General features: G+C 41.3%; 1 protein-coding gene across 1 annotated transcript; it reads right to left on the bottom strand.

The window, feature by feature from the left end:
* Positions 1-5,521: 5,521 nt before the first annotated feature.
* Positions 5,522-22,977, bottom strand: LOC149281658 (TOG array regulator of axonemal microtubules protein 2-like). Its single transcript, XM_089499092.1, has 15 exons — positions 22,905-22,977; positions 22,398-22,541; positions 17,656-17,825; positions 16,764-16,896; positions 12,754-12,930; positions 12,328-12,466; positions 11,318-11,423; positions 10,812-11,047; positions 10,356-10,514; positions 10,010-10,127; positions 9,509-9,612; positions 8,975-9,185; positions 8,285-8,501; positions 7,174-7,260; positions 5,522-5,775 (listed from the first exon to the last, which is right to left on the bottom strand). Exons 1-15 carry the CDS (start codon positions 22,975-22,977, stop codon positions 5,522-5,524), a joined length of 2,328 nt encoding a protein of 775 aa, XP_089355218.1.
* Between the last annotated feature and the right edge of the window lie 1,415 nt (positions 22,978-24,392).

Genomic DNA, 24,392 nt, shown 5'->3' with positions numbered 1-24,392 from the left:
CATAACCAGTAGGGTTCTCCATTATATTTTTTAGGGTTTGCTACAGGGTTTCAGGGCCAGAAGGCTTCAGACAGCGTGAAGGGGGTCCTAAATTTGTCCGTCCCTATTATAACCCCCCCCCATGGATATGACGCAATCCACTTTTGCGCGCGCCTTAATCTTGTTCAAACCGATATTTCCTAATGGGCTCAGCAGACAGTAATTATCTCCAGGACGTGCCTTTAAAAAGCTTCACTTTTAATGTTTTTTTTAGAATTTAGCCGTAATCGAGGTGCGGTGTAATTATTGCAGTATTTACTTTATTATTTTATTGGATTGCAGTATTTATTATTAATGCCCACAGCCATTCTGTGATAACCGGAATATACCAGCCTTTATACACCAGAGATAGGAATTTTTTCAGACATCTAATATTAGTTATTATTATTACTATAATATTTATAGATATTTCTGTGTAGAGAGAAAACCTATTTTTATTGGCCCATAGCTCATTCCCATTGTGAAGCTTCAAACGGCTCTAATACCTTGACTTGTCATCATTTAAAGATGCACTTAGTTAAGTCACCTGCATTCAAGCAGGAATATTAACCATAACATACTGGGAGCAAAAGCACCAACTGGAAACCTTATATATGATATACTATACAATTTGTTAAACCCCTTAAAATATGTGAGATATATATATATATATATATATATATATATACAGTATATCTTTATATAGAGTATATCTATCTATATATATAAATAATATCTGTTTTTCTTTGTAATAAACTTTCTGGTTATAAATAATATATATATTTATATATTAGCAGATTACGTTGGGCAATGTAAGGATAATGTATGTAGTATGCATGTACAGTGATCTTATAACAGGAAATAATTTAATTTGTAAAAAAAAAAATTATCACCCGTAGGTTACATTTTTTTTGGCAAATTTTAAACACAAAAATGGCCCTCCTGGCTGCCTGTAGTTGAGAGCAAATTTACACCCCTGCTAGAAATGGCTGTTTAATTTAGATTATATTGTCTTTTTAATACAAGTAGTAATTTAAAGTGTAACAACGTAACATTCGAGTGTTCGTATCCAGCTCTATTCACTAAACAGGTCATTTCACAACGTACTACCACCACTGACCCCTAGAGGGCGAGAGAGGGGCTCTATTATTATTATTATCTTTTATTTATATAGCGCAAGCAATCTATGCAGCGCAATTACAATACATAAATTCAAGGGGTCTGACGAGATGAGAATTGACAGACTAAGACAAACAGATACATTAGGTGGAGAGGCTCGGCTCGCAAGCTTACAATCTAGAGGGAAATGGGGTGACAAACATAACCGCCCACTGAGCCCCCCACTTCTAAATAAGATCGGATTAATACCATAATACAAACACAGTTATCGTTTCTTTTTTAAACAAAATATTTTTTACTAAATTTGTATTAAAGTATTTTAAAAAATGGAATTTCCCATAAACTGTAAGTTTTTGTGTTATTATATCAGTTTCCTGTTTTTATTTATTTATTGCCACCTAAATGAAACATATTTTTCCGTGGCGGCTCTTTTCAGCCTCCGGCCCCATAAACAATTGTAAACCTTTTTTTTTAATTAAACAGGGAAAGCGATTTCATTAAAACTGGATTTTTATTGCCGTTCTTCCGCCCCGTATCGCCGGTCCTGATCTTTCTGTCTCCCGACGGCATCTCTTTCTTTACGTACAAACTCGGTATTAAATTTTACTGCCGGCCGCGGGCTAAAAATAAATCGTCGGCGATCCTTCCAGCTGCCGGCTGATGAAGGGCTTCCTCGCTTTTGAATTCTTTACAGGAGTAAAACACAAAGAGAAGTCACCGTATAAATATTGGAAAATTCCGGTAAATCTGTTCTTCTAACATACATTTAACGCGATGCTGAAGGTGGAGGTAAACGAGACGCATCGGCTAAAGTAAATATTTATTACTATGCATTCATTTATCCCGTAGGAAAGAAATATATATAGCAATAATTGCTTTTAGGAGAAGCTGCAGCTCCAACCCTTCCTTTGTCACATTCACGGTGAGCGCTTTATGTTCTGAAATCCCTTCTGTGAATCTTTTTCTGTTTCTGAGTAACGTGTTTCACCAAGGACTGTATCAAGTTTGGTACTTACACACACACACACACACACACACAGTACCATACTAACATATTAACACATACTAACACACACATGAACTAACATTCTTACACACACACACATACTAACACACACATGAACTAACATGATTACACACATACTAACATAGACACACACCAACATACTTACAGTAACATCCCTACAGACACACATTATCATACTTACATACCCATAGTGACATACTTACACACAGTTATATACTTACACACATATACTAACATACACACCCATACAGTTACATACTTACACACACTGACATCCTTACTTACACACACATACATACATACAAGCATGCATACATACATACAGTAACATACTTTCACACACTAACAGCCTTACTTACACACACACACACACACACATACATACGTACAAGCATGCATACATACAGTAACATCCTTACTTATACATACAAGCATGCACACATACACTAAAACACTTATTGACACTTACACACATACAACCTGCCTTTGTTGGCCAAGGAGGGGTGCCAGCTCTTCTGCGCTGGGAAATGGTGTCAAGGAAGGGTCTGAACATCCAACAGCTCAAGGAATGAGGTTTCTATGTTGTTGTGTTTAGTAATTCCCAGTATGGCGTGACGTTCTTTCACCACCTTGTGTCTGACGCTTAAAGGGCAATTCCCATAGAAGAAAGAAATAATTTTGAGAATTAAACCCAGCGCTGTATACACTGATATGGAGTAGCACTGAAAAAATAGATTTTTATTTAATTTCTTTATCTGCAGATCTGGAGCCGCCGTTGCTGTCGGTCATGTGATATTTTGGGTGACTTTCCCGGCTCAAACACCACACTGAGCTGATGCTTTATGACAATGATAGTGAAGTCCGTTCCTCCATAGATTTCATTGGTCAGAATGTCAGACTGGGTGATTAAGACTGAGCCATTCAATTGAATCCCAGAAACCAGTGTGTATTTTAAAATATATTGTTTTTCAGTGTTATGTTAGGGCCTCTGTCCAACATGCTCCACACACCCCCAAACTGCCTGAAAGTGCCAGGGACGCCTCATCTAAACCAGCCCGGTTTCTGCTGCTCTTTAACTTAATACCCTTCGACTTAATGCTAATCTCTTAGACCTCATCAGATATTTCACAGAGTAACATAAGCTCTCCTGCTAGAACCAGAGTCTCAATTTACCTTCAGTAATCCAAGCTTCACCGCTGTATATATAACGGGATAGATTTACACTACCATTCACAAGTTTGGGGTCATTAGACATTTTCTTGTTTTTGAAAGAAAAGCACATTCTGTCCATTAAAATAACATGAAATGGATCAGAAATCCAGCGCAGACGGGGTTAATGTTGTAAATGACTATTGTAGCTGGAAACAGCTGATTTTTAATGGAATCTCTGCATAGGCGTACAGAGGCCCTTTATCACTCCCATCACTCCTGTGTTCCAATGGCCCTTTATCACTCCCATCACTCCTGTGTTCCAATGGCCCTTTATCACTCCCATCACTCCTGTGTTCCAATGGCCCTTTATCACTCCCATCACTCCTGTGTTCCAATGGCATGTTGTGTTCGCTGAACCAAGTTTAAAAGGCTAATTGATTGTTAAAAAAACCTTTTTCCAATTATGTTACAGCCAGAAATGTCTTTGTTTAACATGAAAGCAGCTGAGTGACCCCAAACTTTTATATAGACACCAGTATGATGTTAGCCCATGTGTGTCAGCATAAGTATGTGTATGTTAGTCCGGGGACTGGCTGGTGGTCCACCGGATATTCGCCAGGTGTGCCAGATGGCCCTTCCAGACCTGATGTTAGTGCGTGTGTAAGCGTGAGTGTGTGTATTAGTTTATAGTGTTAGAGTGAGCCTAGGGTTAGTGGACACTGGGAGAAGAGGAGAGACTGAGTCACTGAGCCACGCTTCTACGTATCACACATCCACATATATCAGTTTTACATTTTATTATGGTTTCTAATCCCCACAGTATTACTAAATACCCTCGTTCTTGGTTACGACACCCAGAACCATAAGGGTTCTACCTGTTAACGGATACTCGTTATTAGCATTCAAAGTGTTGAAAGAATAAATACAAACATAGAAAAATATTGCTTTAATGCTAATACAGTGTACAGTATTTACACGCCTCTCGGGAAGCAGGATTTATCAGATGATTTGCTCAATCCCTACTCTTGGCAGCTTCATATTTATAAAAATGTATACATCCTCAGCAAAAAACTATTTTTTATAAGCATTTTTATGCCTGTTAGAAATTTGACACGATGGGGTATATTTTTAGCCCTGCCTATTCTTTGCTATATTTTATACACTTTCTTCCCTATTCCGCTTTCTTTTTTTTTATACGTTTCTGCCAACTTTTGCTCTAATGTCCTAAAGAAGATATTTTACTAAAAAAAAAAACATATAATATTCCATATCTTTCAATCTAAAGAATGGTTTGTAAATGCATCACTTTGTCCTTATTACTCATCTACAAATATTCTGTTTTCTAAAGAAAAAACATCTTGTCTTTTGTCTTTTGTTATTTTAAATACAAAATTTTTACTTGCCAAAGAAAAAATAACTTATTTTATTAAAAATTAAAATAAAATATGCTAAATCTTGTATTTTAGTGATTCCACCCAAATCTAGTATCTATTTCGGATAAATTTAGAATGTAGGGAATAAAAAAGGAGTTTCTCCTTTTAAACTATCATCCTTAACATGCTTTATACACACATTATATATATATATATATATATATATATATATATATATATGCACAAATAATGTATTTATGGGTCTTTGCACTGCAACAAACCCATGTCCTGATGTCCCCAAAACCTCAGCTTCTGCTCTCGTTTAGCCTACCTGTCCAACAACCGTCTACTTGGTGAGTGATTAGGAAACTTCAAAAAATATGTTGTTTTTCCTTTAGAAAAAGAAAAAAAAAGAGAAAGAATCCATTTATGAGAAGTGTGAATTAGTATGAAATTTAAACATTCTGAAGCCCCTTCTATAAGAGGAATGACTGTTCACTGATTGGCTGTCGAACTTCCGCATGCTGTTTGGTGGGTCAGTCTTCTAATGCTCATGGTGGATACATTGTAGCTTATTAAATGCTGTTTTTCCCTTCTCTTGCCCAATCAGGTGGCCTCTTCAAATTTTGATCATGTTTGTTCCCGCCAGTGAAGCCTTTTCCCAAGGCATCCTTATTTTATTATCAGATAAGAGTTTTTTGGGGGCCAGTTCTATTGAACTGGACTAAACGTTTTAAAAACATAAACTAGGCTTTTTTTAAGATGCCAATTGGCTGACCAATAGGGCTAACGAGGTCTTCACATACATCCTACGACAAGCTACACGTATCTATTAGTGTTTAATGCCGAGAAGGTCACGCAGCATTTTTACGGCATGTTGCGGTTGCCCAGCCGCGTACTCCTCAAGGCTGGGTCCCATTACGTTATGTAGGTTTTTGGCCAGCTTGCTGACCACGTCCTTGAAGTTCCCGTTCCGTCCTGGCATGACTCCATTCCCTGTCATATTACTCAAGAAGTACCAGAGAACTGGAAGAACGTGGCGTTCCACGGCTTGAGGTTTCCGAGGGTAGACCGAGGACACAAGAACTACGGGAGACAAAAATAATAATACAGTATTCGCTACATATTATTTAAGAGTTATACAGTCCTTAGGGTAATGTCCTATCACTATGGGCCCTCCTGGACTCCTCCACGTTAAGCAGGCAGTCTAGTCCCCATTCTTTATGCATATTGCAGTCATCAAATTAGACTTATGTCTTATTTTCCTCCTTCCCAATCTGAAATGTTAGCATGCTTCTAACATGCGCATGAATGCCTGCTGCTACTCCCATTGACTTCAATGGAACCACTACAGCACATGTGCAGGAAGCATACTTAAGTACACTTCCTGATTTCAATGGAAGCAGCCGGTGCTTTAAAGTTTCACGACTACAATAAATGGTATTTAGGGGCCCCAATTTATAATGATTAATTATATGCAAACTGAAAAACACGATGTATGTAGTATTTTTTTTTTTGCTACATTTTGGTAATTTAACTTTTTGAAATGTTGCACTCGCACAAGTCTTGTTTCTGTATCTCCATCTGGGGGTCCCTTGGGTTGTTGATGACTAAGCAGCTGCTTAATTTGCTTATATATGAGAGTCATCTCTGCCAAGGAGACCAAAATAATTAATGCACTGAATGTACACCAATAGAAAAATAATTCATGCACTGAATGTCCACCAATAGAGAAATTATTCATGCACTGAATTTACACCAATATAAAAGTTATTCATGCACTAAACATACACCAATAGAAAAATAATTCATGCACTGAACGTACACCAATAGAAAAATAATTCATGCACTGAATGCACACCAATAAAAAAATATTATTCATGCACTGAACGTACACCAATAGAAAATAATAATGCATGAAATATACACCAACAGAAAAAATATTATTCATGCACTGAACGTACACCAATAGAAAATAATAATGCATGAAATGTACACCAACAGAAAAAATATTTCATGTTAAAGCCGGTGACGGCACCTCAATCATTCAAATAATCTCTGTGCCTATTCAGATAGGATGAAGACAGTGTGGGGTATATGTACAACGAGCAGTTCTGAAGTCATTAAGCTGGAGCAATCAAAGACAATGGTCCGTTGGTTGTCATGGTTATTTCACCGCTTTTCTGCAGAACTACTCTTTAAAAATAACCACCACGAAAAGCCTGAAACTGTTTGATTTTGTAAGCAGGGAATGCTTCATGTTCTAGAATCTCATGATCTTGCAAACTGTCTCGTTTAGATGCACATCCTTGGAGGTATTACCCAAACCTCAGCCGGCCCGTCCTCTCTGGATTATTTATTTCCTCGTTGTGATGATTGAGGACTCGCTGCCCGGGACATTGCGAATTGCTTTAGGGACCAGCATTTTTTTTTTAGAATTCTGTTCCTGATCTTAAAGTTCTATCTGGTAATTCATCGGCTTACCGGACAGTCGTTCTGTCACGTCATTCATGGACCGTCCGCTGGTGAAACGCACCCTGCTTGCAAACGGTTGTAACAGCCACAAATGGTCTACAACAAAAAAAAATGGGGTTAAAGTGGGACATCAAGCTTTAACCATTTCATGCCCAGAAGGATAGAAGTAAAAGGTGATGTGAAGATATGGAAATGTCCATTATATCTGTATGGTTATGGTAGAAACAATGGCATTCATGCCGGTACTAGGAGTTTCTTTCATAAGGTTACACAATAACTCTTTGCTGTTGTTGCAAAACCAGATGTCCATCTGAACAGCCTGAACTAGACCTTCTCAATGTATTTGGTACAAAATGATATTAAGGTTTAAATGCATTAGCTGATTTTTAGATGCTGGGGGCCCTATCCAATAAAACCCCAGTCCTAGCTGCAGAGTCGAGTAGGTAATCCCAAAATGAAATCCTTAGTGAAAGATGGTATTGGTCTCTGGTGACTAAGATGTAGAGTTTCTTACGCTTTGGGGACCTTAGAGGTCTCTTATTCTGATGGAATGCATTCAACTCGAAAAGAGACTGAGAGGTCCCAAAAACCTATGTGCCAAATAAATGTATCATCGTCAACCAAACACTCTAATTTCTGTTTATTAAAATTCATAGTCACTATTGTCTGCAAGAGTATTCACTCCACTTAAAGGAAGTTGATGAGTGCCCCCTTCTTCATCCTCTTCTATCCCCATTGGGAATGGGAGGGGGGCATTGGAGGGCTCCATCCCCTCCCATGTTCTTTATTACACATCACCCCACTACACATGGAGTGGGGAAAGATGGGGGGACTGGGAGACTCTTGTTTTTAATGTTAATGAATTTATTTTATTGTTTCTTTTTTAAGTTTACATTCTAGCTAAAGTTTGTTTGTTGCAGGCGAGGACATGCATTGGAGTCGTATGGCCTCACCAGCAATTCACAAACTTTAAAGTTTTAAGCACCCGCATTTGCATGAATCTGGTATTGCCCACAAACCCCAGACGTGTCTTGATTTTTAAATACATTCATGAACTTGTTACTTTTGAAATGCAAATGAATTTCATTTATTGCCATTGTAGACGACAAAACAGAAATACCTATGTGAGTAAATAGCCGGTCTACGACTATCACAGCCGCAGAATAGATGCCGCGATTCTTTGAATTCAAATTGTCTGTAACTACGGTGATCATCGGGACCAGAACATGATGCAAGCTGTCCTTCAGCAGGGGGATCATGACAGCTGCCGACTCCAGAGCATGCTGGTTGACTTTTTTGTTGGCATCCTGTAGTCTTGGATTAAATGAATCAAAAATCTTAAATGAAAAAAGGAAAAGAAAAATGTAAATTTAAACCATTCATACATTTTAGAATACACAGCAGAATTCTAATCTTCTGTATTCTAATTATTCTAACTGGATTAAAACTCTCATGATGCTCAGCCACATAGCCGGGCGTTCATTATTAAGCGTGTTGGGATGAGTAAAACCGTGTTTTAGTTATTTCATAATTGTTATAATATTTACAAAAAGTGTATAAAATAAATCCATCTTGTAACCTGATGATTAATCCCACACCTCTTGGCCTCAACAGGTGTGGGATTGTCTGTGCATGATGAGATTTGTAGTCCATGAAAAGTAACAGGTGAATTACTGCCAAGACCCCTGAAAATAACAGGGATGTGGCAGAATCCAGAAGGTTGCTTACCATATAGTGAATTTGGGGCTTAAGGGCTTAACGCAGCGCAGGAAGAATGCTAGAGAAATGGCCGTGACTCCCGATGACTGACCTGGGTAATATTTGAGGAGACAAACTTCACATTGTTTTTGCAGTGATCTAGAAGCAGGGTTATTCCTTCCATCTTGCTCTGATACTCCTTGGCTGTTAGTAATTTATTGAGTTCTTTCAGCTGCTCCGTCACTTCTGCCGCGCGAACTGGCTGCCGGCGTGGACCCGGGGACTCCTGGGGTCCGGGTTCCACCTCGACTTCTCTGCTTGGTCTAAATGACAAAAGGATATGGACATCATCAGGGAAGCTTTACTTTATTGAGAGCGTGGTAGATACATGTAACAGCCTCCCAGCAGAGGTGATAGAGGCTAACACAGTGAGGGATGTAAACATACATGGGATATATGGCTCCTGAATTTAAGACGAGATTGTGATGGGGACGAACGGGTCTGATCTGCCGGCAAGTTCTATCTAAGTTTGGTCTTGGGTAAAGGTGGTCAACGTAATAGAAAGTGGGCAGGGTGAATTGAGGAGTGGGTGTGACTATAATTAAATCCCTCCCCTTTGCCTAGACTGACCCTGAATTTTTCTTACCCCTGGTCCGGCTCCTGGCTGTCCTGCGTGGGCGGCGCGCTGCTCTTTTGAATTGGTCTGTGCTTCTTCGCAGAGGGTAGTTCCGACAGACTGTTGCCGATTTCCTAAAACAATGAGATTTAACGGAAATAACGATCGCGTTACAAATTAAACGCTTATAGGAGATTTCAGGAGATGGAACTACTAGGCACAAAGAGGTTTATTCACTAAATGGAGAGTTGACGGAAGAACTGGAGTTTCAAAACCCTCACTTCCCTATTCATTATGAAGGGCCGAGCAGGGCCTGTATAATGGAATTCATTTAACTATACATTCTACAGGGCCAGCCAAGCTTTTCCTGCAGCAGACGCTCACTGGGTTGGCCCTTCTTAATGTATGGTTAAGTCATGGAGCTGAAACCACAACTCTCCTGCAAACTCTCCATTTAGTGAATAAACCCCAAAGTCTTAGCTGTGTCAGACTGCAATCTGTAGGATCTATTAAACAGCGGAGGACACTTACTTTCTGTTTAATGGTGGCTATTATGTCCCGCAGGTCGTGTGAAGGTATCAAACGCTCCATGTGTCCTTCAAATTTAGGGTGAGTCATAACCAAGCTGAACATCCTGCGCCCATAGAACCTACAGAGACATTTGAACTTATTTTACTAAATGACATTTTTTTTTTATGTCCAACCAGTTCAACTTTTAAATATTCCCAAATTCAAAGGTTTTATAGGTTTTCCCTTTGGAAATTACGTAGCTTGGGTTGTCTGGAAAGAGTAAAGAAAACATGGTGGACCCAGCATTACTTATTTTGTCCACCCTGACCTGTATTTCTTATGAGAATGGACCATCTGTCGTGGTTACCTGGTGTCCTGCTGTCCATCTTGGGCCAGCTTCACCAGGGTCCTCAGAAAGGTGTCTGTGTTTTCACGGCTTCCGGAAAGAAGTCTCTCCGATCCAAGGAGTTCCACCACGTCCAGGAGGTGCTTGGCAGAGCACTTTCTCACGGAGCTGTTCCGATGGCTGGAAACGAGAGGGACAACGATGGAAGCGGGTTATCATCCAGCGAGTATCATCAGAATTAAGTGTAGCGAGACGGCGAATGCTATAAACCGCTGGTGGAGACATTGACTACATTATAAGAAAATCCGATACGTTGTTTCTCTGGTGGTCCATGCATACGCCGAGTTAGTTTTGACCACAAACTATACTAAAAATTGCCATATAGGTCACAAACGGGCATACGCAAACCGGGCCAAACATGGCCGCCTCTTCATTAAAAGGTTTACTGAATACGCTGAAAGAGATGACCGCACCAACCTGGCTCCGCTGGCAATCAGAGCTGTCAGAACGCGGGAAGGGCTGACGTTTTCTACCATGATCCCCAAAGCTCTGTCGGATTCCTCCCGAATGAAGTCATTGGAGTCCCCAATCTTGTGGAGCAGCACGCGAGTGATCTCTTCCACTTCTTGGTCCATGCTCTTTTTTAGGGCTTTGAAGAGGTCTCCAAGAGCCTTGATGGCGTGGCGAGACACTTTGGAGCGAAGGTTGCTCACCTGAGATCAAACGTAGGAGTCATTTCTGGTAACATTGCTTTAGTACAGCTCTCAGGGACACACATATCAGGAGAAATGGTAACTCACACTCATACTCTGCTTTGGCGCTAGACTAAGGGATCTCCAATGGGCACTTATGGTTTGACCGACATCTGTCATTGTCCCCCATTAATGCATCCGGTGGCAGGTTAATCATACCTATTAATTCTGTCCGTAATGAAGACAGTTTTGCTCTTTTAATTCATGTTTAGATGCGTGGAAAGGACATACCTCTCTAGTAACCGCTACGGAAACATCATGGAGTCTGGTGAAGAGGACGTCGGGGTGACAGGTAGCCAGACATCTCACACTGAGCAAACCCTTCTCCTTTTGTTCCCTTTTTAAAGAGACAGCGGTAAGATTTTTACCCTAATCGCAGCACCACAGTAACTCTCATTCTGGGGTAAATATAAACACCACACATGAAAAAACTTAAATAAATTGTTCCTAACGGCTGGAGAAATGTGTGAGACGGCGTAGCGTGACGGAGACTCCCAGCGATCAGCCAACAAAGGTAGATGTGTGTGTGTGTGTTACTATATATATATATATATGCGTTAGTGTGTGTATGTTAGTATGTGTGTGTATGTTACTGTACGTGTGTGTATGCAGGTATGCTACCATATGTCTGTAAGTATGTTAGTGGGTGGGAAAATATATGTTACTGTGTGTAAGAACATATGTTAGCGTGTGTGTTAGTATGTGTGTGTAAGTATATTAGAATGTGGTTTTTTTTTTACTGTGTATGTATAAGTATGTTGGTGTGTGTGTGTGTAACTATATTAGAATGTGTGTGTGTGTGTGTAGGATGTGCTCACATTAACAATGCATTATACAGGGCCAACTCTGCCCTTGCAACAGAGGCTCACCAGGGTTGGACCTTCATCGTGTATAGTGAAGTCAGGGAGACGGAATGTTTAGTAACGGCAGGTTTTGGGGGGGGGGTTCTATAGGTGCTGCAGCCATTGATGTAAACCCCCTTAAAATTTAATTATTATTTTAGACATACCGCCATCAAACGCACACAAATCCCGTAGCTACAGATCCAGTAGCCCATTTTGTCTGGTAACCTAATCACAGAAGTTCCATTGGATTTATTTCATTGTAATATTTAGTAATAATTGGTATTGGTTCACGTGAATCAGAAAAGTTAAATAACTTCACTACTTTATAACATTGTATAAGATTTCAAGGGTTCCTGACTATATCAGAGTCTAGAATACTCTAGAACAGAGTCTCACCAATCCTTGTGGTTGAGCCACTTTAAAGCTTCAATCATGCCTTGCTCGGGATGAGACATCGGGCCGATCCCCGGCCCCCCGTTCTCCGAGTCAGAGTCCCACTCTGCGTTCTCCAGAAACTGCGCCGGCAAGGAGTACGCTGAACAGACAAGGGAATAAAAATCCTCATTTCCTTATAAAATTTAAATTCCAGACTTATTACTTGAATTATTAATCACGCAATGAATTGTCTTTGTTCAATAATTACACCGCTCTTTGTGGTAACAACGCTACGGAATCTGCCGGCGCTATATAAGTAAAAATAATGTAATAAATGTAATTTGACGTTTTATTTAGGAGAGCAGAAAAGTTATCTGCGTTTGAGAAATGAGAATATGAGATTATTGAAAAAACAATATCACTAATCCCGCGTCTTTTCAGCCGTACCTGAGGAATGTCGGAGATCGTTTGCGGCGGAGTCCTGGCCTGCGGTGGGAATACTGGGGAGGGAGGTCCGGCTCACCCATTTATTTAGGGTATTATTGGCACCGGCCCTCCGTGCGTCATTAATCACCGGGACGGTGGAAACACCACTGAGCCGGAATGATGTGATTCCTGCAGGATCTGTAAGATTAAACGGAGCTCGTTACGGCTGGACATACAATAAATGGCTAATATATATATATATAATATATATATATACCGTATACATACTGTATATACATTGTATCTGTATACCAAACTGTTCTAGATTACAGTTCATGACAACTCTTTTACCTACCTAGAGCCAGAATCCCTTTCCATAACCCCCAGCGCTGTATACAGCAATATAACCCCCAGCGCTGTACACAGTAATATAACCCCCAGCGCTGTATACAGTAATATAACCCCTAGCGCTGTATACAGTAATATAACCCCCAGCGCGGTATACAGTAATATAACCCCCCAGCGCTGTATACAGTAATAACCCCCCAGCACTGTATACAGTAATATAACCCCTCAGCGCTGTATACAGTAATATAACCCCCAGCGCTGTATACAGTAATAACCCCCAGCACTGTATACAGTAATATAACCCCCAGCACTGTATACAGTAATATAACCCCCCAGCGCTGTATACAGTAATATAACCCCCCAGCGCTGTATACAGTAATATAACCCCCAGCGCTGTATACAGTAATATAACACCCAGCGCTGTATACAGTAATATAACCCCAGCGCTGTATACAGTAATATAACCCCAGCGCTGTATACAGTAATATACCCCCAGCGCTGTATACAGTAATATAACCCCCAGCACTGTATACAGTAATATAACCCCCAGCGCTGTATACAGTAATATAACCCCCAGCGCTGTATACAGTAATATAACCCCCAGCGCTGTATACAGTAATATAACACCCAGCGCTGTATACAGTAATAACCCCTCAGCGCTGTATACAGTAATATAACCCCCAGCGCTGTATACAGTAATATAACCCCCAGCGCTGTATACAGTAATATAACCCCCAGCGCTGTATACAGTAATATAACCCCCAGCGCTGTATACAGTAATATAACCCCAGCGCTGTATACAGTAATAAAACCCCCAGCGCTGTATACAGTAATATAACACCCAGCACTGTATACAGTAATATAACCCCCAGCGCTGTATACAGTAATATAACCCCCAGCGCTGTATACAGTAATATAACCCCTGATCGCTGTATACAGTAATATAACCCCAGCGCTGTATACAGTAATATAACCCCCAGCACTGTATACAGTAATATAACACCCAGCGCTGTATACAGTAATATAACCCCCAGCGCTGTATACATAATGCCCCATCACCAGTGACCTGAAGCTTCCCAGTAGTGACCCGGAGAAGTTCCCAGGTATGCAGATAACACAGCAAAAAATATATAGGATAAAAAGCTCAGCTCAGCAGCATTAACTTTTTAACTTCATGTATGATGGAAGATTTGAATTCCTCAAACTTTATTCATCTATCGTCCCGAATTACAGGGCCAGACAGCGACAAAACAAAGACACCACGCGTTTCACACCATTAAAAAACCCTGATTATTAATGCTGCAGACGGCTGCTTTCCCCCTCCGTGTGTTTCGGGTCTCTCTCTCTCTCTCTTTTAGGTGCCTTCCTTACCGGCGATGCTTATTATTATTATTATTATTATCTTTTATTTATATAGCGCCAACAGTTTACGCAGCGCTTAATACAATACATAAATTCAAGGGATATGACAAGACAAGAATTGACAGACTAAGACAAACCGATACATTTGGTGGAGAGAGCCCTGCTCGCAAGCTTACAATCTAGAGGGAAATGGGGTGACAAACATAAGGCATAGAGAAAGGGTGAGAGGTAGTGTGGGGGGGTATCAGTGACGGGGTGAGAGGTATTGTGGGGGGGTATCAGTGACGGGTGAGAGGTATTGTGGGGGGTATCAGTGACGGGGTGAGTATCAGTGACGGGTGAGAGGTATTGTGGGGGGTATCAGTGACGGGTGAGAGGTATTGTGGGGGGTATCAGTGACGGGGTGAGAGGTATTGTGGGGGGTATCAGTGACGGATGAGAGGTATTGTGGGGGGGTATCAGTGACGGGGTGAGAGGTATTGTGGGGGGGTATCAGTGACGGGGTGAGAGGTATTGTGGGGGGGTATCAGTGACGGGTGAGAGGTAGTGTGGGGGGGTATCAGTGACGGGTGAGAGGTAGTGTGGGGGGTATCAGTGACGGGTGAGAGGTATTGTGGGGGGGTATCAGTGACGGGTGAGAGGTATTGTGGGGGGTATCAGTGACGGGGTGAGAGGTATTGTGGGGGGTATCAGTGACGGGGTGAGAGGTATTGTGGGGGGGTATCAGTGACGGGGTGAGAGGTATTGTGGGGGGGGATCAGTGACGGGTGAGAGGTATTGTGGGGGGGGTATCAGTGACGGGTGAGAGGTATTGTGGGGGGTATCAGTGACGGGGTGAGAGGTATTGTGGGGGGGTATCAGTGACGGGTGAGAGGTATTGTGGGGGGGTATCAGTGACGGGGTGAGAGGTATTGTGGGGGGGTATCAGTGACGGGTGAGAGGTATTGTGGGGGGGTATCAGTGACGGGTGAGAGGTATTGTGGGGGGGTATCAGTGACGGGTGAGAGGTATTGTGGGGGGGTATCAGTGACGGGTGAGAGGTATTGTGGGGGGGTATCAGTGACGGGGTGAGAGGTATTGTGGGGGGGTATCAGTGACGGGGTGAGAGGTAGTGTGGGGGTCGTATCGATGACAAGGATGTTCTAGCAGCTAAGATGGTTGTGGCTTCTCTGAAGAAGTGGGTTTTTAGATGTTTCTTGAATGTTGGGAGGGAGGGAGAAGCTGAAGGTTCCTTGGGAGAAGATTCCAGAGATATGGGGCAGCTCGAGTGAAATCTTGTAGACGGGAAAAGGAAGAGGTGATGAGTGAGGAGGAGAGCCTCAGCCCATGGGAGGAACGTAGGGATCGAGTAGGAGAGTATTTGCTAATGAGAAACTTATGCTTATAGAAACTTATCAATGTTAATTTTTATGTTGCTCCAGGGCAAACGTTTAATATCCAAATAAAAAAAAAACATTTTTTCACCGGATCGTTCTGTAAAACTGAAGACAAAGTCACGATGTTACAGCGGATTCCTGGGAGAGTAACCAACCCCCAAATTAGCTTTATTATAGGGCTTAGACATACTCTGGGGGGCCGGGGGGGTCATTCTAGCACTCCGTATAGGGCTCTAGAAATACTACACGGACAGATTTGTAATAGTCTTCAGCCGGACTCATTACGCACTTCGCTTTTTCATTTCCTCGAGCTCAATGGAGGAGAACTAACGATTACTGTAATTAAGGCTCCTCCAGGAAACTTAAATAGCCTAATAAATGACGGCTAAACTGGTTTATAGCCTATTTTGGGGGAGATCTGAGGTCTAGAAACTCTCCTTGTCGTTCCTACATCTCTCACTCGTTCAAAAAGCATCCCGTGATAATTATTTTTAACTTAAAAACATATATATTTTCTGGAATGTTGCTATTAATTACAGATAGGTTTGAAACAGAGCTTTTATTCTCCTTTTTATTTTTAAATTAATTTAGAAATATTATTTTTCCGTTTTATTTTTAAAGTTTCCACAATTTTATCGATTTGCCAAAAAATAAAAGTTAAAAAATTGACAGTGTAACAGTTATTACAATATTGCAGTCAACGGCATCGCATACGGCTCACATTGAATCCACACCGTTTCTTTGGTGAGGAACTGCGGCCCCTCTACACCGAAACATACTTTATTGTATTTTTTAATATTTTGAAAAAAAATGAATATACTTTTTAATGGACCGATGTAAGATTATGACGGGACCTTTGTGGTCGGAGAAGTCCTCCCAGCGCAGTCCCGTTAGGTCTTAATACACAACCCAAGTAAATGATCTACTATTTCATCTGCGACTGACCTCCAGAATCCATACGCTGTAACCTTTCCCAAATCTGCTGTTCGCTCCTCCTCTTCTCCTGGCGCATCGTCTCCATTTCCAACTGTTTTTGGCGCATCTTGTCTTGTGCGGACTTGGATATGGTAAAATTAATCTAGAATTAAAAAAAAATAAGGATTAAATTAAAAGATAGTATGTATCGAGCGCACAGACTAGAGTCTAGAGCAGGAGCTCCCAACCTTCGTAGTCTCCTCCGCTGATCTAGAACATGGAAAGGTATAGGTGAATCGTAGGGACCCATATGGAATTTACATTCCCTTTTGCCCTATCGTGGTAGTTAATTTTGCATCTGGAATTGCTACATGGCAGGGCTGGCAAATTTCAGCCCAGGTGCAAGCCCAGCCATAGGACCTGATAATATACTGACCAAGAAGACGTAGAGACCGCCGTCATCCCAACGCAAAGGAAAGTTGATCTTGTTATAGAACACTTTAAGACGGCCAACAGAAAGAATCCAGTCATGATGGAAACACTGCTTAAAGAAGTCCATCTTGGTCTACATACTATTAAAGAGCATCCCTGAGGAATTCCTAGGGCCGGTCCCCCAGAGATCTCCCTCTTCTGCTCCTAATGAGACGGAGTGATAGCCCCAAAAAGACTCATATGATTGCAGGGTATAGGATCAAACTGACTCGAGATCAAACTTTTTCCAAGGGTCCTAGTAATTTGTTCTCATCCCCAGAACCTCCAGGCCAAACCTACCAATAGTTTTTGGGGATAAGAGTAGAATTCCACCGGCTCCTCCGGCCAGTAAAGCTTTGAGGACACGCATACATTTTTTTTACACCACTGCTCACCAATTTTTGTGGTTATTGCCCCTTGAACCAGAGTGGGCCACAGTGTAAGGACCTACCCGCCCAGTGTTTTCTTTCCCTTCTTCGCTAAGTTCTGAGAGTTCCGTGTCTTTTCCCGAGTTGGGAATGTTGGCCATCAATGGTCTGTCTTCCAAAGAGTATTCTGGGTTCTTCGTGCCGATTTCAAAAGATGGTTCTTTATCATCAGCGCCCTCCAAATCCCGTCTCTCTAAACATGGAAAAATAACAACAATTACTTACGCCAAGACATAGTTTTTCTCTCTTATCACATAAATGTAAAAATATTAAGCCTTGGCCTTGATACTTTTAAAGTGATTTCTGCATTAATGTAGGAAACCTTAAAATTGAAGAATTATGCTAATTTTAATTGATGGGGTCAACGGTCCCAAAGGTACATACTTTTTAAATGGAATTATATGTTATAACAGCGGCGGCTTTAGGTTTGGAAGCAACATTGAGAAAATAACTCTAAAATGTAACAAGATATGGTTAATTTTTTAACCATTTTTTCAGATTCTGTTTGCTGTGGATGCTCACCAAATGTTTTATGCCAAACCGGTGGAAACGCCACCAATTGGTGTCTTTCCAAAATGGACTCACGTGTCCGCGTCTGTGTGTTTAAACCACCTGGTAGTCGGTAGAAACAAAATGTTACTTTGAAACTTGATACTTTTCTAAGAAAATACTTGTAAAGGTATCTCGCTGGAAATGTCTCCAGCCATTGTGATATTATTTTGGATACAGTCTGGTCATTGTCACGGTGGACATAGCTACAATGTTTCCATTATTGTAATCAGCAAAGCATTTGTGGGATTACCAACTAGCAATTGTTCCGCAGAAGGAACGTGTAATTACCCGGCTATTCATGTCGCGTTACGAGGGAGAAGGGAGGTTGACGGGCTGCGTTTCTGGAAGGATGAGAGGTCAGCTCCTGCGGGGGGGGGTGACGAGTGTCATTTCATACATGCGACCGACGGCATGCGTTGCAGATTTGTGGAATGAGCTCTACAAAGAATATAGTTTTGCTTTATCTGGTTCTATAAATTAAAAGCCATTGGCATACTCTGGTCCAGGCCGACTGGGTCTAGGGTGGCAGTTCCAGTGGGTGGCAGCCCCTCTGCCACAGATCTGCCTGTTGGGTGATTGGTCAATGGGCCGTTTGAGGGAGATCAGAGCTCTCCCTTGTAACTGGCCCATAAACACTATGGAGGAGCCTACATAGTGAGCTCACCAATGTCACGTGCCGTGCGCTGGCATATGACATCATACACCGGCACATGACATCATACACCGGCACTCATCAGAGAAAGTGAGTGGTGGGGAACGGTTGGGCTGCTGCTCTTGGTCAGATATATGAGACATGTTGATAGGACGGTTCAAGAGTGAAATCTTTTTGGGATGAGGTCTTCAGGTTCTCACAAACTATTCTCTGTCCTATGCTTTCGATAGCATTGTTATTATTATTATTTATTATTTGTATGGGGCCATCATATTCCGCAGTGTTGTACAATGGACCCATTGTCTAAAGAGCCAAAAAATAAATGCAAGCAAGATATTAATGCATTTCAAGGAGGCAGCAAAGATTCGGATGGCCGGACACGGGCGGCCCCAAACATCATTATTATTATTCTCCAGAACCGACACAACACATAATTAATTGACGACGTTACAACTTTTAGCCCCAGAACGAAAGGTAATAAGAACCCTGCTGAAGGACGATACAAACAGTTTTAACTGGAAAAAAAGAAAACATTAAAAGTAAAGCGAAAATATATATTTTTTTAAATAATTATTTTACGAAACAGATGATAAGAACACTCACCAAAAGATGAATGAACTTTCTCTTCAGTGCTGTCTGGATCTGAGCTAAAAATGACAAAAATACGCAAAAGTTTATCCTCTCTTTGAGTAAAGGCAAAGGATGATATTATTTTTAAATGTCTAATATGGATTTTTTTTACATTATTTCTTTATTTTCTGTGTTTAAAAATATACAAAGCCATTGGGGAAAAATATAACAACTTCTTGAGCATTTTATATATTGTAAAACATTAGAAACGGACGAAAATGTTATGAGCACATTTCTGACTGCAGCGGACTGGGGATGAAAATACAGCGTGGCACTTTAAGACCAGCGGCCGATTAATCGTGTGCTGTAACAACGCTTGTATCCCGCAAGTGGGAGCCGAAGGACTTATGGCCAGTCCAGACTTGTCTATTTGTAGCGTCCTTCATGGTCCAGCAGAAGAAGAAGGAGAGATACGCCTCGGTTGGCACAGATCTCTCTTTGAATGCTGCTTCATGTAGAAAGTTTAAGGTTGAGGACTAGTAGATAACTACTAAATGATCTGAACAATTCACACATACACAGACTGGTGGGAACCTGAGAAGAGGGATCTGTGCTCATGGATGTACTTAGCTACCCTACTAGACCACCTGGTACATGAGCGGGGTGGATGGACCCTTGAAAAATCACAGCCTGGTCACAAATGCCCCCATTATGCAGTTGGGCGCCGTGATCCACGTATGCTCTACTGATTTAGATTTTTGCCGTTATATGACTTGGTAGAATTACCATAGATGGGGCAGAGTGGGGATGGGATTGGGTAGAGAGCGGGCAGGACCAGGTTCCACTCTCCTCTACCTCAAAAATCAAGAGCGGCCTCAAAAACCTGGGATTATCAGCCATAAACCCCAAGTATACTAGAAAACGGCATTTACTGTAAGGTATCTATTTGTAAATGATTTTAAGGGAATGAGATTTACCTTCTTTGTGAAGTCCCCTGCTTGGCGTCTGGTGAGTGTCTTCTCAGCAGGGTCATGGAAGAGCTCACCGTTGGATCTTTGGGATTTATTTCAGGTGTAATCGCAGATGATTTCGGAATCGGAGGGATTAATAAACCCCTCTTCTTCTCCGCACTGTTGCGTACATGCTTCAGCTGCAAAGGAGGGTAACGTCCGAATAAGGTGGATGGGATAACGTTCTATGAGAAGCTTTAAAAGTTACATAGAAGACAAACCCAAGAGCCTCAGGAAAACGGTCTAGAACGTTCAAATATCTCGTATCTGCTTTAATTTTGTTCTCATCCCCATTTACCTATCCTCTTACTCTTCCCGATGGAGGTCAACAATGTTCTACTGGATACAGAGAAGCAAATCTTTGCAACAAAGTACAATATAGAAAAAAGTGAAGGTTAAGAAATGGAATGATAAAAATTAACTGAGCAAGAAAAATCACAGGTCATTAACTAAAATAGAAACATAGAACCTGCCTGCAGATCGGCCCCATTCGGCCCCCGTCTACTCGCCGTTTTTTTCCTGCTGTAAAGACTCAAACCTTAATCAGTCGTTGGTCTCGTCTTAGATTCAGGAGCCGTATGTCTATCCCACTCACTATTATCCTCAACCAACATCCCCATGATGTCAGTATCAACAGACGTCTTCTCTTATTACTGGTGGACATTATTGTTTAGTCTGATGTTTGTATGGTTTTGTCTTTATTTGGGGATTATCGACAGCTGACATTATTGTGCCCGCACCTCTGAGGACGCCACAGCTTGGTCCTGCTGTTCGTCTACGGCCTCCGTCGTCTCCTGTCCGTTCTCCAATGGCCGGAAGGATTGGACTGACGGGGTGCTCTGTGGACTCCGTTGTATCGGTGGGAAAGGTTTTGTGGCATTTAGTGACCTTTGTGAGGCACTTTTTGACACAGCAGGTTTCAGGGGAAGGCTTGTTGGACTAAATAAGTCAGTTGGAGCTGTAAATACAGAGACATATTGTAAAGAACCTATACACACATTGCCATGGGTCCATCACACGTAGATAAGGCAGGGTGTCCGTCACACTCCACTTTGCCTTAAAGGTCTCTCCCCTTAAACATCTTTCACCCCCTCTGTACTCAACCCAATAGTCTCATGAAGGCACAATGATTAGACACAAATCACTCTAAACATAAAAACTACCCCAAAATATACAGCTTTTACCCCATATGTTTTCAGGCAGCTGAATATTAACCATTTGTATGAGTTCTCACTCTGTTATCCCAATCTACTAAACACCCGACTCCTTATCATACTGCCTGTGGGAAACAATAGAATGGCTTAGTCTTAACCACATAGTCAGAAACTCTGACTAATTAAATGGAGTTTTTAAATGGAGTTTATGGAGGAACGGACTTCATTAGCATTGCCATAAAGCATCAGCTTTGAGCAAGTAAATCCACCCAAAATGACACATGACTGACAGCAATGGCGGCTCCAGGTTTGCAGATAAAGGGAGTTTATTGGGAAAAAAATTAGATAAAACCAGGTTTACTGTATACAGCGCTGGGGGTTATATTACTGTATACAGCGCTGGGGGTTATATTACTGTATACAGCGCTGGGGGTTATATTACTGTATACAGCGCTGGGGGTTATATTACTGTATACAGCGCTGGGGGGTTATATTACTGTATACAGCGCTGGGGGTTATATTACTGTATACAGTGCTGGGGGTTATATTACTGTATACGGCGCTGGGGGTTATATTACTGTATACAGCGCTGGGGGTTATATTACTGTATACAGCGCTGGGGGTTATATTACTGTATACAGCGCTGGGGGTTATATTACTGTATACAGCGCTGGGGGGTATTACTGTATACAGCGCTGGGGGGTTATATTACTGTATACAGCGCCGGGGGTTATTTCAATATACAGTTATTATGGAACCTCCACCACCCTGGAACCCTGCACTCCCAAAATGATCTTCCTTGGTATAATGGTTGCTACTCTACTCACCACCCTTAGTCCCAGAGCCTTCCGACATCTTTCTTTTTAGCTTATCCTTGAGGCGGGCAGTTTCTAAAGCCGCACTGTCCACCTCTTGCTCCCTCTGGTTTCTTGAACTGTTTTCCTCCGTGGAAAAATAATCCTTCTTTCCCTCTAAATCCAAAGGTGGGAACAGGATGTCAGCTTGATGCTCGTCTCCGTTTCCACCCCACAAGTAGGACCTCTTCATCTGGATGCTTAGAGTTGACTGAATTGCGGCTGCTGGAAAATATTGCAGTAATGCCAGTAATTCCTGAGCGTTCACTCACACTCAACAGCAGCGGCTTTTGTGAAGTTGCCTGAAGACCTTGTCGAGATCCTCTGGGATCCAGACGCCTTCATGAAAAACTTTTATGACTAGTGATGTAATGACTCCAAGACCGGCTCCAGCACTATGGCGTCCCACCTGCTTTAGCTGTTTTAGGGCAATCTGTATAGCGCCCCCTGTCGTCCTAATATTTATTGTCACGTACATACCTGTATCAGCCGCTCCCCATCGGTTCCCGCAAAGCTGCAGACCCGGATCGACGCTCCCGTTTCTTAGAGACATGTATCCTGGTTTCATTTTGGGGACACTTCCACAATAAACAGTAACCGGAGCTCTGTATTTAGCTTTAAAAAAAAAATGACGGTCAACCGGTGTTAAAATGATAGCAGTCATTAAACGTAAATTTAAAGTGTAACAAACATAAATGGTGACATGAGGTGGTCTGTTAACCTATATTGTCATAATCTCCTAGGAACAGAATGTAATCAACGAATACCCTGATTCTGGAAGTTAATATCGGGGATTTTAGGGTTAAGTTCCTCCTTCCTAGAATAAGTTAGTAAGTAACGTTTATGTAAAATGCTATTTCATCGTTTAAAAATAAAAATATTTTAATTTTCAACTCACCAAGTACAGAGAAAGGGGAAAAGTGAATGGAAAATAGGAGAAAAAAAGAAAACAGATTGTTACTATTAGTCGCGTGTATTCCACAAATAAGGAAAATTAGTATTTAATATATAATATGAGGAATATACAGGGATATAACGGGTTATAAGGACGGGATTAGTTATACGGCCGGAGAGTATATAATCTATAATATGAGGAATATACAGGATATAACGGGTTATAAGGACGGGATTAGTTATACGGCCGGAGAGTATATAATCTATAATATGAGGAATATACAGGGATATAACGGGTTATAAGGACGGGATTAGTTATACGGCCGGAGAGTATATGATATATAATATGAGGAATATACAGGATATAACGGGTTATAAGGACGGGATTAGTTATACGGGGGGAGAGTATATAATATATAATATGAGGAATATACAGGGATATAACGGGTTATAAGGACGGGATTAGTTATACGGCCGGAGAGTATATAATCTATAATATGAGGAATATACAGGATATAACGGGTTATAAGGACGGGATTAGTTATACGGCCGGAGAGTATATAATATATAATATGAGGAATATACAGGATATAACGGGTTATAAGAACGGGATTAGTTATACGGCCGGAGAGTATATAATATATAATATGAGGAATATACAGGGATATAAAGGGTTATAGGGACGGGATTAGTTATACGGCCGGAGAGTATATAATATATAAAATGAGGAATATACAGGATATAACGGGTTATAAGGACGGGATTAGTTATACGGCCGGAGAGTATATAATATATAATATGAGGAATATACAGGATATAACGGGTTATAAGGACGGGATTAGTTATACGGCCGGAGAGTATATAATCTATAATATGAGGAATATACAGGGATATAACGGGTTATAAGGACGGGATTAGTTATACGGCCGGAGAGTATATGATATATAATATGAGGAATATACAGGATATAACGGGTTATAAGGACGGGATTAGTTATACGGGGGGAGAGTATATAATATATAATATGAGGAATATACAGGGATATAACGGGTTATAAGGACGGGATTAGTTATA

Source organism: Sceloporus occidentalis, unplaced genomic scaffold (genome assembly GCF_023333645.1).
Source record: "Sceloporus occidentalis isolate IW3139 unplaced genomic scaffold, rSceOcc1.0.p SCAF_129, whole genome shotgun sequence".
Lineage (NCBI taxonomy): Eukaryota > Metazoa > Chordata > Lepidosauria > Squamata > Phrynosomatidae > Sceloporus > Sceloporus occidentalis.
This window is presented reverse-complemented; position numbering and strand designations above follow the sequence as displayed.